The 20,445-nt window shown below is 47.4% G+C and overlaps 1 protein-coding gene across 4 annotated transcripts in view; it reads left to right on the plus strand.

Moving 5' to 3' along the window:
- Window positions 1-488: 488 nt before the first annotated feature.
- The window catches only part of Kat2b (K(lysine) acetyltransferase 2B), an 86,610-nt gene continuing 66,653 nt past the window's right edge, over window positions 489-20,445 (plus strand). For 2 of the 4 annotated variants that reach the window (XM_013515665.1, XM_005387464.2), the window contains exons 1-2: window positions 705-793; window positions 19,065-19,191. In XM_013515665.1, coding sequence (XP_013371119.1) covers window positions 791-793; window positions 19,065-19,191 — 130 coding nt within the window. In that variant the 5' untranslated portion in view covers window positions 705-790. Of the gene's footprint in view, window positions 794-19,064; window positions 19,192-20,445 lie in introns of all 4 variants that reach the window. The other 2 variants (XM_005387463.2, XM_013515666.1) reach the window with 2 other exon arrangements.

Consider the following 20,445-nt stretch of genomic DNA (forward strand, 5'->3'; position numbering starts at 1 on the left):
TATACATATAATAAAGTGCTCAGATCATAGGTTAACAGCTCAAGGAATTTTTACATTTGTGTACCTCTGTGTAGCTGCCATGCAGACAGAAGTATAGGACATTTTCCACCCCTGGTAACCCATACTCTATTCCAGAGGTTAGTTTTGTCTGGTCTGAAGCCTCACCTAGATAGGATCGTATGGTGTGAACACACCATGCCTGGTTTCTGCCACTCAATATTGTCTGTAGATGCGCGCGTGTTGTGTGTAGCGGTAGTTTCTAAAGTCACGTTTTCAAATGGACAAGGGAAGAATTTCCAGCTATTTTGAGGATGCAGTCAGCAGATGCGGACCCCTTCGTAGAATGAATTTAATTAGGCCTTTGAAAGAGTGGGGGAGAAGGGTGGGAATTTGCTATTCAGGTTTATAGAAAGAATGCCCGTGGCAGGAATAGGGACAGGAGTCAGGATAGGTCAAGTGGCTGTTTTTTGTTCTTTTTGAGTCAGAGTCTCTCACTGCAGTCTATGGTGGACTTGAGCTTGTTACAGAGCCTAGGCTGGCCTCGAACTTGCAAACCTGCCTTAGCCTCACACCGCCACACTGAGCTCTTTGCCAAACAGGTGATGGCAAGGAATGGATTGGCCGAGGAGCAGAAGGAGGGGGGCGGGGCCGTGACGTCACAGAGGGCGGAACGTTCATCCCGCAGTTCCTTCTCCCTGGAGTCTGCGGCGGTGAGCCCTAAATGGTAAATACCACACGAAGTCCAGCTGTCACGTTCCCTGGTTCTGGAAAATGACTGGAATTATCACACATGGTATCGTACAGACTCTGTAGCATGTGTGTGCTGGGAATGGTGGCAGTGTCCTAAAAGCTTGGCCAGAACCCAGCCCACAGAGCTCCAGCGGGCAGTGCCACCGCTGATGGTGGCCTAGGGGACGGAGGTGTTGGGAGGAGAACTCGTCCCCGTAGTCTACCTGCCCCCAGGACTGGCATTGAGGAACATGGATCGTCCTCTCAGTTCTAACCATCTTTTCAGGACAGCCAGGTCCCTGACAGCTGGTCATGGATCTATAAGATGAGCTTAGTGTTGAATGGAGCCAGGTGGGATCGTCTACCTATAAAGTAATCTCCTCTGCAGTGGACGTGTTTAATCAACCTGTTCTCCAACACCGGCTCCTCAGAGCCCCGCCCCCTCCTCTCTCCTCACCCCTCAAAGCAGCAGCCCGCCCATCACCTGTAATAGTTTCCTTTTTATTTTTCCTTTACTGTACTTAGCAATACTTGGAAATCGTATATATATTTAACTGTATTTATTTTTTTGGTATCGGGAATCGAACTCAGGACCTTACAGCTGTGCTGCTGAGCTATAGCCCCGGTTTTTCTTTTTTTTTTTTGGGTACTGGGAATTGAACTCAGGACCTTGCGCTTGCCAGGCAGGTGCTTGTGAGCTATATGCTCGGATTAACTTTATTTTTTTATCTGTACGTGTTTGTCATACATACTGATTACATTCATTGTAGGGAACTTGTACCTGTATATAATATATCTTGATTCTTTTTCCCCGTTCCTCTCCCCTCCCTTCAGCGCTTCATTTTCTTATTTACAAAAGCTTTGTTTGCGTTTTATTCCTTTTCTTCTTTCCCTCTCTTTTTTTGGAAGTCACATATTTTTAGAATAATTTCTTGTCTACCTCCCTGTGACGATAGAAGTCCTATGAAGGAGGGGCTCTAGTTCACTTCCTATCCCAGGTGAACTGCACCTTGCACATAGTAGCTGGTACATCCTTTGTGGAATAAAAGGGTAATTTTATATTCAGAGGCTCTGTGAGGTTAGAGAAAGGAAGTCTTGTCTTCCCAGGACTGGGGATTGAACCTAGTGATGCTCTACCCCTGAGCTACATCCCCGGCCCTTTTCATAGTGTGTCGTGGCCTCGCTGAGTTGCCGGGACGGGCTTGCCTTGCAGTCCTGCCTCAGCCTCCTGAGTATCTGAGACCACAGACCTAGCTCCGAAATCGTGCTTTGAAGGTGAAGCAGCTGGTGCTCAGACAGGCGTGTGCTTTAAAGCTTGAGCTGTAACACCGTTTTTTTTTTTTTTTTTTGTTACTGTGTGCAATTCCTTTTGGCTCATGGCTGATCCGATGACTAGCATCACGTGTTGGATTGTTGGACTTTTGCTACAAGACCAAGCAAAGAGAAGTTAAGTCTGTGTTTTAATTCTTTGATTGAATGATGTGAACTTTTTCAGCCACGATCTGCCTCCCTCTTCTGTAGATGAGAATTAAATTTTCACGAAGCTGGCATGAATGTGGTGAGACCAGTAAGTTAAAACCTATTAAGAGAGAAAAAGGTCTTGCCCTGTATTCTAAAAGTATGTATTATATTAGTGAAATAGAAAAAATAACCCAGTTGTATATAAAGGCATGTTTTATAATGTTCTTCTTTTGCTGGCTATTTTATTTGTTTTTTTTTTTTTGTTTTTGGTTTTTCTCCGGTACCGGGAATTGAACTCACAACGTTGTGCTTGCTAGGCAGGCGCTGTGCCGCTGAGCTAAATCCCCAGCCCCTTGCTGGCTATTTTAAAGTCTACAGTAGACCGATTGGTTCTTCTGATTGGGCTTATTTTTTTAATCAAAAGAGGAATACATTTATTTTGTTTGTTTATCTATTTATTTTCTTTTTGAGACAAGGTCTCGCTATGCAGTTCAGGCTGGCCTTGAGCTCACTTTGTAGCCCAGGCACGTCTTGAATTCCAAACAAAATCCTCCTGCCTCAGCCTCCCAAGTTCTGGGATTACAGGTGTGTGCCACCATGCCCAGCTTATTTTTTATTTATTTATTGGAACACATTTATTTTGGAAAACAGTGTGAATACTGTCTCTAATGATCCATTTGGGATGACCCAGCACCAGCGCTCAGGAGGAGGCCTAGAGTAATCTCTTCAGTGACCTCAGGGCTGGATGTGTGGTGCTGTGGCTACTAAATTCCACTGTGCCCTAACCAGCCCCTGTTCACCGCATGCAGCTGTGGCTTGCGTGGTATTGGCACGTAGGAGATTCCTTAGGTACAGGGACAAGTGACTGACGGTGGCAGTGGTAATTTGCATCAGCTCTAACAAGCTGGTGTTGAAACGGGGTGGCACAATGCCAAGGAAGCCAAGGTTAGCAGACTTGGAAATAACGAAGTGAGTCATGTAACCCAGGAGTTGCACGTACCCACAGGACTGTCTGAGTCACCTCTCCTCCGAGGGAGCACGTAAATATGGGGTAGGTGAGGTGCAGAACCTGCTGCGTGTGCCAGAGGAAGCAGAAACCACAGTGACCTCCCTGTCCTGCTGGGGAGACAGATACAGAGGACAAGAAAAATCGAGTAACCAGGCGTAAAGTGCAGGCAGAGCAGAACCAGCGGGAGCTGGGGCCAGGTGGAGTGCGGAGAGTGAAACCAAGCGGCGAAGCAAAGCGGAAGGGAGCAAGGCCGCCGCAGTGGCGGGGAGCGCGGCCTGCGCTGGAGTCCTGCAGCGCTTTCCGGCTCTGTGACCAAGGCGGGGTTCTGGGTCGTTTTCGAGCCTCAGGCTTCAGAATTAAATCTGAGCTAGTAATGAGCCGACATTTTTCTCTTCATTCGGTAAATGACGCCAGGCGTTGATCTGGACACTTGGGATGTGGGGACAGGTGCGGCCTGCTCTTGCAGAGCTGGCTTTCTTGTAGCAGAAGCAGACAGTAAGCCAGGAAAGAGCAGAATGTGGCAAGTGGTACCCAGAGAATAGAGACGGAATTAAATGGGGGTGCTCGGGGGATTCCTTCAGATCGTGCAGAAGGTCTCTGTGGGGGCCCCAGGCCTGAGTGACAAGGTGGAGCGAAGGGCGAGGGTGCCAGGTGGGGGCCACGAAGACTCGGGCCAGAAGTGTCTCGACGTGTCCAAGAGCTGGCGGAGACCAGCGCGGCAGGGTGAGGGGGGCAGAGGGGCCAGTGTAGGAGTTCAACTGAAGGAGGCTGAGGGGCCCGGGGTGCTAACATTTGCTTTTCCCACCGTGACATGTTCAGATCTTTGGTTTTGACAAATATATGGCAAACCACGGACCACTTCTGTTGCCTGGGAGAATTCCCTCCTGCTTCTTGCCTTGTAGATTTCTCTCCGTAAGAATCAACTGCTGAGGAATATTACGCGGCTGTAAAGAATGACACATTTGAAACGTTCATAGGAAAATGGGTGAAATAAACCAGACGCACAAGCTTAAATACCATAGGGGTTCTCTCATTTGAGTGAAGCAAAGCACAAAGAAAATGACAAGAGGATGGATAGGAAGGGACAGGGGCTCGCTATGCAGTTCAGGCAGGACTTGAGCTCACTTTGTAGCCCACGCTGGTCTCAAACTCACAAGATCCTCCTGCCTCAGCCTCCTGAGTGCTGGGATTATTGGTGTGCACCACCATGCCCGGCTCAAGCTTTCTTGGAAATGTTGTTAGGTTTGTCTGTTAATAGTCAATGAGATTATTGTATTAGGCAATGAGATTATTGTAGCAACTTGGTGTAGAATCTGGAATATTCTGAGTGTTCAATAAATGTTAGCTACTATCACGGTGAAACGCTGTGCTAAATAATAATTATTGGTCCTACAAAAGAAACTGGTAAATTGGAGAAAAAGGGAAATGGGTAGAGAAACTGGGAAATCGGGCCTACGGGACTGGGAAAAATTAGTTTAAGAAGGTTTTAAATTTCAGTTAGAGAAAGTGGAAGAGAATCCATTTGATAAGAGTCTTTGCACCTTAGGAGGAAGCATAAGATATTTCAGGAGTGCAGAGAGGACCTGTAGGTGTGGGTCTTGGCTCCTAGCTCTTCCTGGCTGGGTGAGCTCAGGCAGGCCACACCCCTTCTCAGAGCATTGAGTTACTCTCCCTGCAGGGCTGTGTGTGTGGGGGGAGATAAAGTGATTTAGACTTGAAAAGACTCAAAACACAGCGGTTCCACATGGTTTAAAGGAGCTTTTGAGTACTGTGTGAGCGGGTGGAGGGCTGGGGATGGGAATGTGCTGTGAGAGGGAGGGAGTGTTCTTCTAACTGGCTGCCGGGCCTCATCGCTGGCCCTGGCAGTGAGGGCGGAGAAGGTATAAATCGGAGACACTTTGAGGGAAGAACGGGATCACTTTGGGCGAGGCACTGCATGCAGCTGTTTTGAGCTTCAGCAGCTGGGAGAAGTGTCATGGGAGTGCAGCATCAGGGCAGTGGGAGCGGGGTGGGGAGGGCTTGAGCGCCAGCGTTGGCGTTGGCGTTGGCGTAGTACTGACTGTCAGAGATGCCCGTGGAGGCCGGTGGGAACGTGGGCCGGAAGTGAGTGGGGTTTTGCGGGTTGGGCTGGTTATGTGGATTTCGGAGTCACTGGCCCAGGTGATGGCTGACACCAGGAGAACGTGAGCTGTCCCTGGAAGCAACATGTGAGCCACTGTTTTGCTCATCCTAGTTGACTTGGTGCCAGAGCTACAGGCTGAAGAGCGGAATGCTGTGGTCAGCTGGGCGTCTGGGCTGCCCTTGGCCAGCAAAGCAGTGCGTAGGTCCTTTCCCTGTGTACAACCAGGAGTTGACTGCTTTGGCATCTTCACATATAAAGTCTGAGAAGGGGTGGCGGGGCGGGAGAGGGCCCTGGTGTCACTCAGGACATCCTGAGGGCCCCCCCAGGGGTGGTGCTTTCTTGGCTTTGATCCTGGAGAGGTGACTCAGGTGTAATGAAGGGTCTGGCCCCCTCCCGGGGCCATTAGGTACTTGAGGTGCGCGGGGTTCTGGGCCTCTGCCGGACTTAATTAGGAGAGTCTCCTTTTCATCTCCAGTGGGAGTGCAGGACGTCCAGACAGGGGTGTCATGAAGAATTCCTCTGAATTTGTTGTGGGGGTGACAAAGGCAAGCATGGCTGAGAAGCTTTTGAATGAAGTGTTTATGCCTGGGTTATTTAGCCCTGGGTCATTGTCTCAAAATATGATCTCTGTTCTTCTGTACCCTTTAGTTTCTTGAACATTTTTTTTACGGTTCTCTGTGGGTTTCTAGACCAAAAGGCTCACCCACCTTCCTTCCCCTCCCCTCCCCTCCCCTTCTCTCCCCTCCCCTTCCTTTCTTCCTTCCTTCCTTCCTTTCTTCCTTCCTTCTTTCCTTCCTTCCTTCCTTCCTTCCTCCCTTCCTCCCTTCCTCCCTTCCTCCCTCCCTCTCTCCCTCTCTCCCTCCCTTCCTTCTTCTTTCTCTTATCAAGGCCTAGGCTGGTACTTAAGAAAATGGCACCCTCGATTAAGGTCTTCAGAGAAGATACTGCAGCAAATTACCTTAGTGGTGATTTCTTTCTCTTTTTTTTTTGTCTTTTTGAGACAGGGTCTCGCTCTGCAGTTCAGGCTGGCCTTAAGCTCATTTTGTGGCCCAGGCTGGTCTCGAGCTCATAAGGATCCTGCCTCAGCCTCATGAGTGCTGGGATTACAGGCATGCGCCACCACACCCCAGCCACTCACTGGTGATTTTTTTCTTCCTTTTACTTCTGTTTCCAATCTCAATTCTGGGCAGCTTTACTCCCCTGCTCGGTTCCATCCTTACACTTGAAAATTTAAATCCCAGCTTTTTTTACAATTGGGTCTTGCTCTGTAGCCCAGGCTGGCCTTGATCTCATGATCCTTCTGCTTCAGCCTCTGTAGTGAGGGGATCATAGGTGTGTGCTGTCATTTCTGGTTGAAATCTCAATTGTAAGTCAGAGCTTTAGGGTTTTGCCTGCCTTCCAAAAACTATTCAAACTGGAAGTATTGTACCTAGGAAGAGCTTCTTAACACTTTAAACGTAATCTGCATATGAAAAGCGGGAGTTAATCCCGGTAGCTAAACGGAAAGAGAGTGTTGCAACGGCCAGACCGTCCATGCCCTCTCGCCGCATTGTTTCTAGAAGGGTGGTCCGTACCCAGCGCCTTTTTAAAAATACACTTTCAGGTTCCATCTCAAATCTAGGGAGTCTGATCTGCATTGTGAGCAGAACTCGTATTCCTGAGCAAGCTCTGTGCCAAATCGGGTCAGTATTGTAAACTGTTCACTTCTAAAGAGAAAACTTCTACTGCAGTTGCAGCTGTGTCCAGTCGACTCCAGATGTTGTTTTAAATAGGATTAGAAGGTCTTTTTCAAAATAATGCCTGCACATAAGAGGAAAATGGGGCCGGTTCACAGTGAGCGAAGGAGAATTTGCCTCTCAGCGCAGGCCTCCCCCGTCCCAGCCTGCTCCTTTTTTAACCCTTTGCAGAGGGCCTCCTCCCCCACCCCGCCTGCCCTGGGCTGCTCCCTGCAACTGCACATTGCAATTCAAGAAGGAGAAGTAGATTCAAAGTCCAGAAATTCACTCGAACTTCCTGCCTGGCAGGAATGAATTTACCAAAAGACTTAGGGAGCTGGATGTCATCGAGTCAAAGTGATTCAGTGGGGAGCCTGAAATGAACACAAGCAATACTGGTCTTTATAATTAGCGAGTTTTAATTGTTTCAGAACTCTCCATTAGTTTTAAAGCAGGGTGACCTACTTAATGACTCATTTATTTCTGTCATTTGTTGTTCGTCTGTCACCCAGGCAGATTCAGACAGCAGAGGTGCAGCCGCCTAGAAACTGTATCTGTTGCTTTCTTTGATCAGAAAAGGACTGGGTTTTGCACAAGGGAGACCCCCGTGTGTTTCCCCTCCTTTTTAAAATGTGTGACCTTTTACAACTGGCTTCTGATGCCGAGTGTAATGAGTTTGAGGCTCGTCCACGTCATAGCACCTATTAGCGCTTCATTCCTTTTAGTGACAAATAATATTCCACTATATGGATAGATCATTTTTTGTTCACTATTAGCGAGCTGATGGGCATTTGGTTCTTCACACTTGGGCAATGAATAACATGAACCATCTCTTTGCAAGTCTTTGTGAGTATGTATGTTTTCATTTCTCCTGAGCAGATAGATACCTAGAGGTGGATTTGCTGGGTTATGTTTGGTAATTTAAAAACCAACAAACCAACAAACCAACAAGCAAACCTTGTTACCCAGCTGGAAGAGGTGGCAGACCGCGTATTCCCAGCACTCTGAGAGGCCCAGGGAGGAGGAGCTCAAGTTTGAGCCCCAACCTGGGCAATTTAATGACTTAGCAACCCTATCTCAAAATAAAAAGTGAAAAAGGGCTGGGGATGTGGCTTAGTATAAAGGCCCCAGTACCTACCATCTCCCAAAAACAATTTTTAAAAAAGTTACTGTTTATCAGAAATTGTAGTAAGCTGAGCATGGTGGAGCACCCCTGTAAGTCAGTACAGTACTCCAGACCCTGAGGCAGGAGGACTGCCAGTGCTAGGCCAGTCTGGATCGTGTAGTGAGACCATCTCAAAAGACAGGAAAAAACAAAAACAAACGAATCATGAAATTTACCATCTTGACCACTTTTAAGTATGGCAAAGACAAACAAAAAGGCTGGGGGAGGAGGGGAAGGAGCCTGGGAGTGTAGCTCAGTGTGAAGGCCCTGGGTTAAATCCTTAGTACTAGGGAAAAAATAAAAAATAAAAAAAGGAATTCAGCCCTCACAGTTGTTGATCACCAGAACTCTTTTCATCTTGTAAAACCAAAACTCTGTACTACTTAAACGCTGCCTCCCTTTTCTGCCCTGCTTCCAGCCATTGGGAGCTGTAGTGCTACAGTTTCTCTCTTTGAATTTGGCCGTTCTGAGCACTTCCTATAAGCTGAGTCCTACGGCATTTGTCCTATTGTAACTGGTTTATTTTACTTAGCAAACTTATTTCTTGTGGTGGTACAGATCAGAATTTCCTTTTTCGTTTTCTTCTTTTTAAAGTTTGAACAATAGACATTTGTATCAGCTATTTTTTTTTCTGGTACTCTGAATTGAACTCAGGGCCTTTGCTGAGCTATATTCCTAGCCCTTTATTTTGAGACAGGATCTAGCTGACTTGCCAAATTGACCTGGCTGGGATTGGGCATAAACTTTCAGATACTACCGCCTCAGCCTCCCAGAGTTTGGGGATTACAGGCATGTGCCACTGTGCCTGGCCCTCCCTATGTTCTGTTCTAAGAGATTTATAGTTTTTTCTTTTTCTTTTTTTGAGACGGGGTCTTGATGTACAGGTTAGCCTGGTCTTAAGCTCACATTGTAGCTCAGGCTGGCCTCAAACTGACAGCAATGTTCCTGCTTCAGCCTCCCAAGTGCTGTGATTACAGGCGTGCACCACCATGCCTGGCAAGATTTATAATTTTATGTTTTAGGGTGAGGAACTTGAGGTTTTTTTTTTTTTTTTTTTTTCCTGCAGTGCTGGGGATGGAACCCAGTGCTTCACTCATGCTAGGCAATCTGTTTTGAATTGATTATGATATTAAGGGTCTAACCTGATTCCCTTGTACGTAGATATGCATTTTCCCCAGCACTATTTGTTAAAAAAAAACCTACCTTTCCCACACTCAGTGGTTTGGCACTCTTGTCAGAATCATTTGATCATATAGCTTGAGTGTTTAATTTTGATCTGTTTCTTCTATTTCTGATCTATGTTTAACTTTTTAAGAAACTGCTGGAAAACAGAAAAAATGAAACTGCCGAACCGTTTGCACATGTGACCGTACTGGCTTCATCCTCCCGAGTGCGGGCACTACAGCCTGTCATGCTTAGCTGTTCCTTCGTTTCTTCCTTTTTGATCAAAGCTCTCCCAGTTGGCGAGAAGTTACAGGAAACCCTCTCCCCAACCCCGCAGGATTGAACCCAGGGAACGCTGAGCTATATCCACTCCTCTTTATTTTTTTCATTTTGAGACACAGTTACTGTAAATTGCCCAGGCTGGACTCAAACTTGTGATTATACTGCAAGTAGCTGGGATTACAGGTGTGCATATTCACGCTCAGCTGGGAAGTAGCCCTTGACTGTCATTTTTATTTTATTGTGATGTTGGGGATCAAAACTAAGGCCTTACAGATGGTAGGCAAGTGCTGTACTGCTGAGCTACACCCTCAGCTGCACTCATGACTTACAAACATCTGCCTTCGTCCCGCCTGGAGCAGAGAAGTAGGAAATGACGACCTCCCCACTCCAAACTTCGGGGCCAGTTATCTGCCTGGACAGGCTCTGAGCTTTTACTTAGCCGGGGTAACCTCAAGCAAGTTTCTTACGACCTAGAGCTTCAGCTGTCTCTCCAAATAAGGGCACCAATTAATGTCGTCCTCCCACAGCATGAGATAAGGGTAATACACAAGTACTTTCCTCAATGTGTGTGTTAATGTTGGGTTCACAGTTCTACTGCATTAATGTCCCATTACTGTGGTCTTGCTGTGGGAGAGCCCTGTCCCTGACTACGTGTTCCAGCGAATACGACTTTCCAGTATTTTGAGCATGACAGAATCCTGCTGGACAGCTTGCTTGTCTTTCTTCTGTTCCCCTGGATGTCACCCAAATATCTTCACACCCATTTCACACATTAACCCAAGTGAGCAGCGAGCTTCCCATTACCCCCTGTCTGTCTGCAATCTGGGCTGTGACTACTTGCTTTTCCAGTTTAGCTGCTTTTTTGCCATCCATCCCGGCTTCTGCATACTGCACCAAAGTGTGTGGCATTCCCCTGACCTCTAACCTGGGGTTCTACGGGACAAAAACATCTTCACCTGAAGCCGGTGGAGGCAGAACCTTGGCCCTTTCTGCTCGATTCTGTGGTGTCTGCAGAGACCTGCTCTGGGGGGAGATGAAGTCACGGAGCGGCCTCCCCTCCGAGCGCCCAGATTGCTGGCTGCTGCTGCAGTAATTGGCCTGGCAGTGCACTCCCTAGAAGGCTGTCCTTCCGCTGGTATTTGTTAAAGCTGCAGGGCTGGCCCCCTCGGGAGTTCTCCTAGACAGCAGCTGTCATGGCTAATTAAGAAGAGATACGGGGAAGGTGTTTTGAAGGGATCTTCTTATCTCAAAGAACAGTGGCCGGCTGGAACATTTGTAAGGGGGAGATGAAGGCCAGGGTGGAGGGAATGTAGTAGCAGCTCAGAGCACTTGGCAGAAAATGCTGTGCTGGCAGTCAGGAGAATGGTGCTGAATGTTCTTAAAAGGACTCACTTGCCCTCTTTAGCGCATTGGGCAACATGTCCCACACATATCAAAAGTACTGTGTGTGCACTTAGATTGCTCGGTGGCCATGGTGCATGCGTGTACGTGGGAAGTGTTTTTTATATTCTGCCGGAAAAATCCTAAAACAAATGAAAAAAAAAAACCTCAAGAGACTTCGGATAGTTCAGGTGTATCCTTAACCACTTAGAGATATTGAGACTATTTTATGGCTAAATTCTTAGGAGCCATAGTGAAAACTTGGGGCTTAGGGTTGGATTCCCTGGAAACTCTAGTTTCCTAATGTCCGGTAGAATTATAGTGAGAGCCACATGTGTCAGGTAACATTTCCTAGCAGCCCTGTGGACTGGTTTCTTAAGGCTACCATAACAAATCACCACATAACAGGCGGCTCAGGACAGCAAAGTGTCTTGTACACTGTTTTGGAGGCCAGAAGTCAGAGACCAAGGTGTCATTGTCCCGTGCGTGGGCAGGAATCTTGGCTCGCCTCTCTGCCTGGCAGTGGGGTCTCTGGCAGCCCTTGACATTCTTTGTCTTGTAAGGACATTGCGCAATCGCTGCTTCCCTCTTTAGTCTTCCGTGGTTGTCTGTGTCTCTCTGTCAGAATCTGTGACCTTTGGCACACATGTGCAAGCCGGTATGGCATGTTAACACGAGAGGCTCCGTGGGAGAGCGCCGACCTAGCACGTGTGAGGCCCTGGGTTCGGTCTCAGCCTTTAGCACTGAGAGGGGATAGGAGGGGGAGGCAGAAGAAAAGGAAAAAATAAAAATAAAAATTTCTGCAATTTTAGTGTTTTATTTTGCCTAATCAAATATTATCATTATAGCATAATCAGTATAAAAATTCATAATGGGACAATTACTATTCATAGCACACCTACTACTAATTGCTGTAGTACTGGGGATTGAGCCCAGGTCTTCACACTGAGCTACATCTGCAGCCCTCTTTTTTGTTGTTTTTATTTACTTACTTTTGTGTTTGCAGGGTCTTACTAAGTCACTGAGTTGCACAGGCTGGGCTTGAACTTGGAATCCTCTTGCCTCAGCCTCCTAGAGTGCTTGGGGTTATAGGAGTGTGTTACCACCTCCAGCTCATTGGGAATTTTTTTTGGGGGGGTACTCTTTGAAATCTAGTGTGTATTTTATGCTCATAATGCATCTCAGTGTGGAGAGCCCCTGTTCAAGGCCTCCCTGTCCACGTGGGGCCGTGGCCGTCTCTGGACAGCCCCGCGGGGGAGTCTGTGGGGCTGACGCTACCTGTGTACGTGTCAGTGCTTTGCTCCAGGTGTTCTCCTTCCTTCCTTTCATCCTCCTTGATCTTCCAGGGATTTTCTTTTTTTTGGATAAAGTCTCAAGTCATTTTGAACAAAAAGAATAAAAACCTTCTTTATGAAATCCATGGCGGATCCCAAGACTTAATGAGTGGGGGAAACAAAATTTGCCAGTTTTGCAGAAAAGGACCTTTATTGAATTACCTTTTTAGTTTCTAATGTTTTTTTTTCAGTGCTGGCGCTGGCACCCAGGACTTCAGTTACATTTTTAAAGGTTGGGGTTTATTGTGCGGTGGAATTCATAAGCACTCTATCACAGTGGCTTAAGCAAGAGTGGTTAATATTTGGGATTTTTTTTTTTAATTGAGTGGGAAAATATAAGACTTTATTATTGTAAACCTCCCTCTAGGAGACTTGTGACTCTTGTGTGAACAAGCCCCCAATGAACACAGCTATTATTCTCAGTCATGTTAAGACAAGAAAGGGCATAAGCTCTTCTTTCTGGGCTGACTGCATTAAGTCTGTTGTAATAATGAATTATTATCTGTATTTCTAAAGTCTGTATTGTCTTTTCTAGGAATTAAAAGCTTGTTGCTAGCTTGAATTTCACTTGGGAGGAATTTGAGGGGGGAGCTTTTATAAGCAGTCCGTCAGGGAGAAAAATTTGGAGTCCTTTTTTTCTTTTTTTTAAGGTACTGGAAATTGAATTCAAGGCCCTCACACTGAACTACATTTGCAGCCCTTTAAAAACATTTTAAAATTTTGAGACAGAGTTGTTGCCAGGTAGCACAGTATGTGATTCCAGGCTCTTTCTATCCTGCCCAAAGAACTGGCCAGGACAACTGGTGAACTGGTAAACACAGCTTTTATTTCAAGTCAAGGAAGAAAAGGGAAAAAGTGAAGAAAAGAGAAGAAAGGCAGGGTGTGGTGGTGCACACCTGTAATCCCAGCCCTCAGGAGGCTGAGGCAGGAGGATTGCATGAGTTAGAGGGCTCCATAATGAGTTCAAGGCCAGCCTGAACTGCATAGTGAGACCCTGTCTCAAAAAACCAAAACAAAAAGAGGGAGGAGGGAAGGAGGAAAGAAAGAAAAGAGTGAAGAGAAGAGCTAGAAGAGTTGCATTGCACCAGCAGAAACAGTGACAGCAAGACAGGAAGAGCATGGCAGTGGTAGGGAGTCAGTGGCCGCTGTCTTTTATATCCTCCTAGGTCTGATTGGGTACACGTGCTCTGCCCACGCATCCTGGCTGTGATCCACAGGTCACATCCATTCAGGATCAGGTGACGTGGTTATATCTTGTTTCCAGCCTCTGTCCTGGATATTTGTGATTGACAAGTTACATTCTGTTTTCCAGCCAGCTTGCCATGCCCTCATCTCTTATCTAAGGGTTTCATTAAGTTGCCTAGCCTGGGCAAGAATTTATGCTCCTCCTGCCTCAGCCTCCCACAGCACTGGGATTACAGGTGTGCACATCAGACCGGGCTGGATCCTTGCATTCTCATCTGCAGTGTGTGATAAGGTTGTGATTTCCTCCCTCTCACTATAACCGGAATTACCAGTGCTGGCTCTGGTTGCTTTTATTCCTGCCGGGTTTACTCCCTGTGCTAACACTCTGTCAAGGAGGAAGACTGAGCCTGTGGTTGCCAGTGTGCCCAGATGCAAAATCCATCTTGCTTGTCAATCATTAAAGTGGTTACCTAGGTGAGTGAGGAAGGACCCTTACCTTGCATGATTCTTTGGAGGTTTGAATTTCTGATCATTACCCAGCGGACCCCAACTCGGATGTAAAGCCTGACTCTTAACCTGAAGGAAACCTTTGAGTAGACAGCTTGCCATCCTCCTAATAACCTGAGGAGAATCTCATGTTCTTGTGTTGGGCCTTGGTTAAGATATCAGTGTCCCTTTGCATCTGCAGGTCAGAGGGAGTCATAAACCCTGGACTGTGTTAATCACGGTTGAGCTTTCCTGTGTAACAGAGTGCATAGTTGATTCTGGTCTGGAAGTTGAAAGAAAAAGGAAATAGGGTGCTTTTTTTCATGTCAATAATTGGTAACAGAAAGGAAAATGGCTGGATTGTTTTTTTTAACCTCAGTGACTATCACTGCTGCTTGTAGTGACTACAGGAAAAAGCGAAAAGGAGCAAAGCAAAGGAAAAATGGAGTTAGAAGTCCTCGAGCCTCGGTCTTCCTGCTCTCCCCACCCCCTTCAAGGCCTGGAGCTGAGTGTCAGAGGGAGGAGCGGGAGCAGGAGCCTGTGTGATGACAGCGAGGGGCTGTCCAGCCCCCAGCCCCGGTTCGCCTCACCTCCTGCAGTGTTTTTCTGGCTGACCTGTCCCCTTTGTGGTCCGGGGCTGCCCTCTTACGTTGCCAGGTGCGCGCTCGGGTTGCCCGGGCTGTCTCCCTTCCTGGAAGTCTTGGCTGTGGTGCCACTTCTCAGAAAGGCCGGGTGAAAATCGCACCTGTGTCCGCCCATCGTCAGCTCCCCTGTGCCTGGCATCTCCCCTTCCTTGTCAGTGTGCTCGTTGCCGAGTGCGCTGTGCAACTCACCTGTATTGCCGCGGTATGCCCCATCTCCTACCTCCCCACCATAGGCTGCACCAGGAAGGGGCTTTGTTTCCTTTAGTGTATAGCGGTAGTACCTGGCTCACAGTAGGTCTTCAATAAGTAGTGTTCAGTGACTCGGTGTGTGTGGTAGTTCTGACTTGAAATGCAGTTCTGTAAACCCAAAGATGTTTGGCCTTTGCTTTTGCTTTTCCCTGGTATTGGCAGTAGGACCGAGAAGTACTCTACCACTGAGCTACGTCACCAGCCCTTTTTATTTTTGAGAGCGGTGCTCCTGAGTGGCACAAATGGGACTTGAACTTGTGATCCTCCTGCCTCAGCCTCCCTCAGTGCTGAGATTACAGGGGTGTACTGGTTTTTTCTTTTCCTTTGCTAGGTTTGGCTTAATTGCTTTTTGGGGACTGTTTTGTAATCAGTCTCTCTCTCTCTCTCCCTCTTTGTCCCTCTCTCCCTCTGTGTCCCTCTCTCTCCCTCTTTCTCCCTCCTGTCCATTGTGACTGAGTGGGAAAAATTACAGTTTACAAATGTGTATCCTGCTGTTACACAGCTTCTCTTGCTATGACAAGATAGTTGAGAAAATCAACTTGTAGGAGAAAAGGTGTCTTTTGGGTCATGGTTTTGGAGATTTCAGTCCAGTGCTCTATGGCTTTCTTGCTTTTGGGTCAGAGCAGAGGCTGAATACCTTGGCCATAGGAGTGAGTGGGGGAAGCTGCTTGCCAGTAGCAGCTGGGAATTAGAACAGGAGGAGGATGGGGAGGAGGAGGGGGAGGGGGAGGAGAGACCCATCCAGGGCACACTGCCAGTGACCTACATCCTCTAATTAGGCCTAGCTTCTACAGTTTCCATCACCTCACAGTAATGCCGACAGTTCGTACGCCCACCGATGGATTCATCCACCTGAATTAGGTGAAGTTAGAGCCTCACGATCCGGTCCCCTTCCCAAAGGCCCCACCTCAGAGCAGTGCTCCCCTGGGACCAAGCCTTTAATATATGAGCTTCTGGGGGACACTTTACATACAGACCATAACCTGCTTTTGCAGAAATGGCCGGAAGGCAGAGAACTTTTCTGACCCTGCAGTGACATATTTTCCTCCCTTTCCTTTCTTGGGTGCCATTTCTTCTGAGTGTGTCCCCGGGAGCATCGTTTCAGAGACCTTTGTGTGCTGAGGAGGTGGATTGCTCACTGCGGGGAATTTCAAGGCCAAGTTCAACCCGGAAAAGAGAGTGGGGCAAAGAGCTGGGTCCTGCCTGATGCCCAGAGGTCCCTTGAGCTTCTCACGGGGTCAGAGCTGGGTGTAATAAATGCCTTCTGGCCTTCCTTCTCCGCCCTCCTTGTGACAGAAGGGAAGAAGCAGTTGGCTTGGGTTTGCCAGAGTCATAGGGCTCACAGGGTCCATTGGAAAAGAAGGGTTCATGTTCAGAAGCAGAATTTTCCTCTACCTTGGCCCCTTTTTTATAATTTTTTTTTTTTTTATCTTTTTGAGACAGGGTCTTGCTATGCAGTTCAGGCTGGCCTTGAGCTCACTTTGTAGCTCAGGCTGGTCTCAAACTTGTAATGATCCTCCTGCCTCAGCCTCCTGAGTGCTGGGATTACAGGAGTGCGCCACCATGCCCGGCTTTATTATTACTTTTTATTTTTACCTTAGCCCTTCTTACCTTGCCACTATCATTTGATTTTTCTTTTCCTACTCTCCTGTAATACATACACCTCTGGAACTGTCTCCATCTTGGAAATTTGATGTGTGCGAAACTTTCTACGATTTAGACTGCTAACTGTAGCCTGTGGTACGTGGGGTTGGGGTGGGAGACGAAAGCAGAGACCAGAACTTTGGAGAGCCAAGATCTAACACAGAGGCTGAGCAGAAAAGTATCCCTGTTGTGTCATAGACCAGTGCAGCGCAAGTGCAATGTGCCACCCGTGTCATTTTAGATGTTTTGGAAATCTCATTAAAAAATCAAAAAGAACCATTTAAAATTAATTTTTATTTTATTTTATTTTTTACTAGTACTATACTGGGTATTGAACCCTGAACCTTTCACATTGAGCTACGTCACTCCTCCATTCTCCAGCAGCCATGTGCTTTTTTGTTTTTTTTTTTTTGAAATAGGGTCTTTCTGTGTAGTTTGGGCTGGCCTCAAACTCATGGTGATCCTCCTGCCTCAGCCTCCTGAGTGCTGGGATTACAGGCATGTGCCACCACACCTGGCTGTCTGTGTGCTTTTTTTAAGGTTTTCATTTTGAGATAGGGTATTACTAAGTCACTAAGCTGCCCAGGATGGGTATGAACTTGTGATCTGTCTGCTTCAGCCTCCCAGATTGCTGGGATTGCAGGCACATGCCACCATGCCTGACTGAAATTATTTTTCATAGTATCTTTTATAGAAAACCATTATCTAAATACCAAAAATGTTCACAAACTTAATTGGTTCCACAATCCTGGCAGAGTTGGCCATGTTTGTGTTTGTGTGAGAAAGATGGCCACACTCATGTTTGTCATCCGATGGGGAGTTTGCAAACAAAATCAAAATTTGGCCAAATGCTTCTGTTTGTGAACCAAATTATTGTTCACAAACAAAAGCACTCATGAACCGACGTGCCACTGTACGTAGTCAGTATACACGTGAATGAGATCGTTTGCATTTTCTTTTTGCTCTCGTCTTCTGCATCTGGTGTGCAGTTTGCACCCGGAGAGAGGCTCAGTTTGGATGAGGTAGGTTGCAGGGACTGAGTAGCCATCTGTGGCTGGTGGGTGCCTTATCGAACAGCGCACATAGAAGGCTGTTAGGAAGTCTGTGTGTTACATGTTACTGCAGTCCTTGATTATGTGGCTTCCCGGCCATAGAATGGAAGACCAAATGCCCGGTGAGAGTGACAGTGAGGTAGAGAATAGTAGGGAAAGGGCTGAAGGCTTACGCATCAGGGATCTTGCAGTGCAAACATAACAGTCCCAGGACTGCAGGAAGCCCTGCATGGCAACCGGTAGAGCACGAGGTAGCCTTTCCATGCCTGCCCTCTGCCTCCAAGCCCAGATCACTGCAGAAAGGTGAAACCACATTCATTCTTGTCTACAAAGGTAGGGAGGTAGGAAGAGTATGTGAACAAAGTTAAGGAGGTTTTCTCTTCTCTCTCTTTTTTTTTTTTTGGTTTTTTGAGACAGGGTCTTGCTGTGTAGTTCAGGCTACCCTTAAACTCACTATGTAGCCCAGCCTGGCTTTGAATTCATGGCAATCCTCCTGCTTCAGCCTCCCGAGTGCTGGGATTACAGGGGTGCACCACCACACTCAGCATTAAAGAAGATTTCTATCAAGTATAATAGCATATTCGAGTATAGGAAACCTGGGAAAGACACCTAGGTAGAAACCTCAGATACATGAAGCTGTCTTCTTCATTTTTAAACCTAGGAATCCACAGAAGGCTTGGTGGAGGAGCCTACAGATGTGGCTTTGGCTGAGTATACCCATCCCATCGCCCTGACTTTCTAACCACTTCAGGCTCCTTTGTTGCCCTTTGGCCCTGGGGCAGAGTTGTAGCTGGAGCCTTAGAGCTTGCAAAGTCCCCCCCGACCCCACACCTTAGCTGTTTTTGCCTTAGCTATGTTTGTGGGACCTCAGGAACATGCTCATTGTCTTGGGAAGCTTTTGCAGTGGACTGTTTCGGAGCTGGCCACTCCATGGACCCCCTCTGGGGCAGTGGTGTAGCCCCTCCCCGACCCTTTGCTGGAGGTTGAATACTGGGCCTTGTGCGTGCTAAGCAGGTGCGGTACCACTGAGCTACCCCTCTGTCCCTCCTTTTCTGCTTTCCCTTTCCCTTTCCTTCCCCTTTCCTTCCTTTTCTACAGGAAAACCTTCTAAATGGAAAGTCAGAAGGAAGATAGTAATGGCTCCATCTTAGGTAGCTGGAGGGGGCACACTCATACAGGGGTTCAGACTGACCCACCTGCGAAAAGGGGAGCCCAGCCTTTAAGGATTAGCTGGTGGACTGGGGTCCAGGTGCTCATTCTCTCAGTCCCGCTAGCACAGTTCTGGTATCTTTACAGCTGAGGCGTTTGTTTCTTTTGCAGACGTTGAAGTGGGCTGTGTGGAGGGGGTCAGCTGCCATACAACCTGTGTGTACTGTTCTCACGTCAGTCAGTCCGTGTCTGCTTGTTGCCGAATTTCCTTTCTCTCTCTCTTCTTTTTTTTAGGCTGAGGAGTCCTGTAAATGTAATGGCTGGAAGAACCCCAACCCTTCTCCCACTCCCCCCAGAGCCGATCTGCAGCAGATCATCGTCAACCTCACCGAGTCCTGTCGGAGTTGTAGCCATGCCCTTGGTGAGTTCCAGCGTCCTCAGGAAGTCGGGGTTTCATGGGTCCCCGACAGTCCCTACCTGGTGAATTCTGTGCGGTAACCAAACTTGAATGCTATTGACCTCCGTATGAGGTTAACAGCAGAAGAATCTCTCTGGTCTCATGAGCGTGCCGGGGAGGGCGTCCTGGGAGAGACGGAAGAGCACTGTGTGCACCGACTCTTCATGTGCTAGAGCCCAGCTGTGGGGTCTCCAGATTGGACAGAGTGACAGCGGAGCTGGTGAGAATGTGTCCTCTGACTGGGAGAACTGAGGAATTGAAACCTCAGCTAACTGGCTATTTGTCTTATGCATTTTTTTTTTTTTTTTTGTACTGGAAATTGAACTCACGACTTTGCGCTTGCCAGGCAGGTGCTTGTGCTTCTGAGCTATATCCCTGGCCCCTGGCTATTTGTTTGATAATAATAATTTTCTGATTTCCTGAGCTTTCTGAGGGTGTCTGACTCAATTTTTATGTTTCATACTTTCCTGTGTCTGCTAGTTCTTTCCTCCCTGAGGTTGCTCTTCACTGCGTTCAGTGAATGTCTACTTGGGTTCTGCTTTTCAACTTCCTTATCTGTCCTTGAAGGATAATTACTGCCACTATGGCAGGATAGACTTAGCTCAGTTACTCAACAGGAGTGAATTAATGTGCTATGTTCTGTCCTAATATGTGCTAGGTTTAGAAGAATTTTTATTTGGATACGGAGGATTGAACCCAGGGTCTGGTGTATGTTGAGCCTGTGCTCTACCACTGAGCTTGCATTCCAGCCTGAAGATAAAAAATTTTTTGGAATCTGTTTTGAGTAGATTAAAGTTAGTAGGGGATTAGTTTTCCCAGATATCAGCATTCCAGTTTGGAGAGGACCTCGGAACAGTATTTTTGCTTTTCTGGCTTCAGTGATTCAGTCTCCGAAGCCCGCAGCGCAGTTCCCTGGTCCCCGCTTCCAGGGCACAGTCCTGGGCGCCATGGCTGCACTGAGGTGCTTGCTTCTACCTGAGCATTTATAAGTGGGTGCCTTTTCTTTTTTTTTTTTTGGGTCTTTTTGAGACAGGGTCTCACTATGCAGTTCAGGCTGCCCTTGAGCTCACCTTGTAGCCCAGGCTGGTCTCAAACTTGGCAATGATCCTTCTTCCTCAGCCTTCCGAATGCTGGGATTACACGCGTGCGCCACCCCACCCGGCCGGGTGCCCCTTTTCTTACTATAATTTTTCTCTTGAGAGATTCCTGCTGGCCTAA

Source organism: Chinchilla lanigera, unplaced genomic scaffold (genome assembly GCF_000276665.1).
Source record: "Chinchilla lanigera isolate Chin_1 unplaced genomic scaffold, ChiLan1.0 scaffold00029, whole genome shotgun sequence".
NCBI classification, from domain to species: Eukaryota; Metazoa; Chordata; class Mammalia; order Rodentia; family Chinchillidae; genus Chinchilla; species Chinchilla lanigera.